Source organism: Vespa velutina, chromosome 4 (assembly GCF_912470025.1).
Source record: "Vespa velutina chromosome 4, iVesVel2.1, whole genome shotgun sequence".
Taxonomy (NCBI): Eukaryota; Metazoa; Arthropoda; class Insecta; order Hymenoptera; family Vespidae; genus Vespa; species Vespa velutina.
This window is the reverse complement of record NC_062191.1, coordinates 2966174-2971173: the sequence shown is the minus strand read 5'-3', so window position 1 is coordinate 2971173 and position 5000 is coordinate 2966174. Positions and strand designations below refer to the sequence as shown.

Sequence of the window (5000 nt, the reverse complement as noted above, 5' to 3'; positions counted from 1 at the left end):
GAGTACATTAGATCGCTTTATTTATCGATGCTTTTAAAACGTTTCTCTCTTTTTCTCGTTCTTTCTCTTTTTTTTTTTTTTTTCGTTTCCTTTTTTATTCCTTTTTTTTCTTTTTTTTTTTTTGATCATCGTCGAGTGATACGAAAGGTAGTTAATTATTCTTCAAAACGTTTAATTGACGTCGGTAAAATATATCTGTCTGTTTGAACGTTCTGAAATCGCGTGTTCGAGTTTCGAAGAACTGCCCCATAGTTTCGTACCTACCTACGTTCATTCGTTCATTCGTTCGTTCGTTCGTTCGTTCGTTCGTTCGTTCGTTCGTTCGGCATTAATGGATGACCGCTGTTCCCGTAGGTTTTATCGCCAGCACGGACTCCTATGTATGTATACGTTCGAAATGGTTGGAACGGTGGCCGCGAATGTCAAAATGGGCCGAACGGCTAGCATCGATCCACAAATTCTCTCTCTTTCTCTTCCTCTCTCTTTCTCTCTCTCTCTCTCTCTCTCTCTCTCTTTCACTTTCTCTGTCTATCTTTCTCTTACTCTCTCATTCCTACTCTCGTAGACCAAGTGTACGATTCAGTACGGCTTTGGTGCTCACGTTCGATTGGCTTTTCGAATTTTCTCTTGGAATTTCGACGACTTTTTTCAACGATTTTTGTTTCCACCTCTTTTATTTTATTTATCCTCTTTTCTAGTGAGTAAAAACGTTTCTCTCTCTCTCTCTCTCTCTCTCTCTCTCTCTCTCTCTCTCCTTCTTTCACGCACGCCCTCTCACCTATTTTTCCCTTCCCTCCTCTCTCATTCTTTTCCTCTTTTTTTTTGTGTTTCTCAAGTTCGAAAACATTTTTTTTTGCCTCATGCATCGGATCTCTCTCTCTCTCTCTATCTCTCTCTCTCTCTCTCCATCTCTCTCTCTCTCTTTCTCATTTTCTTTACGAAAGTATCTCGTAAATTTGACTTTGCGCGAAAATTTATTCCTCGCTAAATTCTCTCTCTCTCTCTCTCTCTCTCTCTGTCTCTCTCTCTCTCTCTCTTTATATTTTCCTCTTTTCTTCTCTCTCTCTCTTTCTCTTTCTCTCTCTTTCTCTCTTTTTGTCTTTTGCTCTTCACTACGTACTCCATTTTTCCTTTTCTCTTTAGCATCTCATCCAGGCTCTATGGTAGTTGGGCTACCGTATCTGCCTCCCAGCATGGTTATCGTTCTACTAAACTAGCAAGTTTATAAGCGGACACGCTATTGCGAAAAACTTGCATGTACTTGGAAGCAAGTCGCTCGTGGAAGAACTCGACGAACGAAAGCCAATGTGTTTCGCTCTGGCGAAGACAGCTCCAAAGGGTTGTTATACTAAACGTCGTTCGTTCTACTCTTTCTTTTTTTATATTTCATTCTCTCTCTTTCTCTCTCTTTTTTTTCACAGGGCAAAGAAAAGAAAAAACGTTTATCTTTATTATTATTATTATTATTATTATTATTCTTGTTGTTATTGTTGTTGCTGTTGTTGTTGTTGTTGTTAATTATTACATTCGTATATAATTTCATTTCTTTTATCTTTCAATTCGTGAAAATTTCATTATGTATGGGATATTAAATGTGATGTTGAAAAGAAACATTTAATTAATATCTTTTATAACCAATTTCTTTTTTCTTCTCCATCTTTTTCATCAAATTGATATATTAAATGATATATATATATATATATATATATGTATAATAGTATAATATAAATTAATTTTATATACTGTTATAATAGAAATTAAAACAGACGTGAGTATTGTCTTTATCTATAATAAATATATTTCATAAAGATTTAATATACGTATTATAAATATATTACAATTTTCATATGATTTATTGTATTATATTAATTTCTTCAAATATATTTATATGTTAATATTTTACTAGTATCTATATTGATATATTTCAATTTGTGCGTATATATATATATAGGTACTATTAAATGAAATTTAATAAACAACATATATTTTCATTTAAAATTCAATCCAAGTATGACATCAGTCTATTTGGAATGTAAACAAAATAAAGACGGTAATCGAAGAACGTACACATACATACATAAATATATATTTATATATATGAAAAAAATATCAGTCATTTTTGTTATTCGTTTATAGGATTCCGAAGGTGACACACCTCTTCACGATGCGATATCGAAGAAACGGGATGACATGTTAGCTCTCTTGTTGGATCACGCGGCGGACATTACACTTACCAACAATAATGGCTTCAACGCGCTTCACCATGCTGCACTACGTGGAAATCCAAGGTGAGTGAGTAAAAATTTTTGAGATATTTCTCATGACTATAATAAATTGTAAGCTTTACCGCAAGAATTTTACGTATATATCTACGTTATCGCTTGGAAGAGAACCTTTATATCTTTATTATTTCAATCGTACATATGTTATGTACATACCTCGCGTCATTTTTTTAGTTTTTCTATTTCTTTCTTTTTATATATATATATATATATATATATATATATATATATATATTTTTCTCTCGTATCTCGTTCGAGAGAAAAAAAAAATAATTTATTTATTATCGATGACGAATAGAATTCGATTTCGTCGAAGAAAAATTTAAGAAGAAGAAAAAAATGAGAGTAATCTTCAAAAAATAATTTCGATAATAAAAAAAAAAAAAAAATATATATATATATATGTATGTATGTATGTATGTATGTATATAATAGGATATAGTTTTTTGAAGAGAAAACTAGAAAATAATCGCCGTTACCACGGTCACGAAGCTTTTGGTGAAGCGATGTGGATGGCAGGGAGAAGGATTCGATCGACAGAATCCCTTGGATCGATAGATCGAATTATCATTTTATTGTATTTATTAAGGTTCTAAGTCTCTCCGGTATTGTACGTATGCCTTTAGCAAGGTGAGCATCTTGGTTCCGTCGGTAAGAACGAGCGTTGTACGTGACCCCCTTCTGGCTGAGTACGGTGCTATTGGAAATTTAATAAAGGTTAACGTGTACGTTTTTCTCTCTCTCTCTCTCTCTCTCTCTCTCTCTTTCTTTCTCTCTACGTTCGAAAAAAGAAAGAATACCCGAGTTGAACGAGATTCCAATCGAAAACGTTTTCATTTCCAGCTTTCAGTTTACCTCTACGCATTAGACGTAGGAGGTGGGATAAAGGAGATAGGGGTAAATAGGAGGAGGAGGTTGATGATGATGATGATGATGATGATGAGAAGGAGGAGGGGGAAGATCCTCGTCCATCCCTCTTTTATTTATTTACTTTTTTTTTTTTTTTTTTTTTTTTTACTTTTCCTTCCAACGAATTACTTCGTACCAAATTGAATTTTTCATTAGAACAATCAGCTGCTTTTTTGTTTTTTTTTTTTTTTATCTTTCCCTTCTTTCTATTTGTTTTTATTTGTAATTCTTTCTATTTGTTTATCTCTTATTGATTCTTATCATTTATTTATTAGATACGCGTTATCGTGCTTATAACAATCAAGCTATGATGATACGACGTAATATTTTATTGAGAAACGACGAGAGTTTCAAAGCACTGTGTGTGTGTGTGAGAGAGAGAGAGAGAGAGAGAGAGAGAGAGAGAGAGAGAGGATTTGATGTCGCTTCTATTTAGATCCTCGAACGTATGGTAACGTACATATCTATCATAATTATGATCGATTCTTGACACTGGAATATCCAGTGGTTTTCCCGTAATGGCCGTAATATCCCTTCTGGCGAAACGATCGCCTTGACGTGTACACGGTTTATGTATTTTACGATCCATGAGAGAGCAACTGCGATATATATATATATATATATATATATATATATATATATATATATATACATAGAGAGAGAGAGAGAGAGAGAGGATCTATGATAACGTTACTTTCGAACGGTCGGTATAAATTAAACGAAAGGGTGAAGGTGAGGGTGGAGAGAAAAGTTATAAGCGAGAGAGAGAGAGAGAGACAGAGAGAGAGAGAGAGAGAGACTTGGTATCACGACAGAACGGATTCCTGAATAATATTATTCGTTTTGTTAGAAAATTTCAAGGGGAAAGAGTTTCTTTTAACGACACACACACACACACACACACACACAAATACACAGACGACTTGCATTAGGTCTGTACGATATGTCGATAGTGAGATAAAAGATACCATGCATGATTCAATAGGACGAATTTTCTTTTTTTTTTTTTTTGCTTTTTTTCCTTTTTATTTTTCTTTTGTTTTGTTTTATTTTATTTTATTTTATTTTATTTTCTCTTAAGTTTATTCTTTGAAAATCTCTCTTTTTCCCTTTTTCCTCTACATTTCTACATTTCTACATTTACATTTCATTGAGCTTCATTAATTCATATCCGTATCGATATGCGATCTACTTACGCGCTTGTAATCGAGTAGGAGATGAAAAAAAAAAAAAAATAGAAAAGAAAAGAAAAGAAAAGAAAAAAGAAAGAGAAGAAAAGAAAGAAAAAAAAATTATCAATTCCAGCGGAGATATAATTCGTTTCTTAAATAGACCACTCGTGAGAAATATCGAGTGGATATTATTAATTGTAATGTCTATTAACATAAAAGATTCGATCTATTATCGGAGCCATTATCATTCGAGCCATAGTAATTATCAGTATTATCACGATAATACGAGAGGATATCTTAACAATTTTTTTTCTTTTTTCTTTTTCCTTTTTTTTTTTTATACATGTAACACGTGCGAGTGTAAAAATAATGATTCTTTTTAGAAATAGAATCGTCTTACGGTTGGCCGATTTTTACGTTGTCGTTCTTCGTACGATCGACTCGGTCAATTCTCTTTTTCTATCGCACTACTAGAATTCTCTCTTTATCAGTGATACGGAGACTCGATTCTACTTCGAAACTCTCTCTCTCTCTCTCTCTCTCTCTCTCTGTCTTTCTCTGTTTCTATCTCTGTCTCTCTTTCTGTCGGCAAAGTCTCTCCTGTTCCGAACAGTCTCCATCCTCCGGCTTTCTCATT

The 5000-nt window shown here is 33.4% G+C and overlaps 1 protein-coding gene across 3 annotated transcripts in view; it reads left to right on the top strand.

Annotated features, from left to right (window-relative positions):
• Positions 1-5000, top strand: part of LOC124948979 (E3 ubiquitin-protein ligase MIB1) — a 449838-nt gene that overhangs the window by 64052 nt on the left and 380786 nt on the right. For all 3 annotated transcript variants that reach the window (XM_047493417.1, XM_047493418.1, XM_047493416.1), the window contains exon 9: positions 2137-2288. In XM_047493417.1, coding sequence (XP_047349373.1) covers positions 2137-2288 — 152 coding nt within the window. The remainder of the gene's footprint in view (positions 1-2136; positions 2289-5000) is intronic.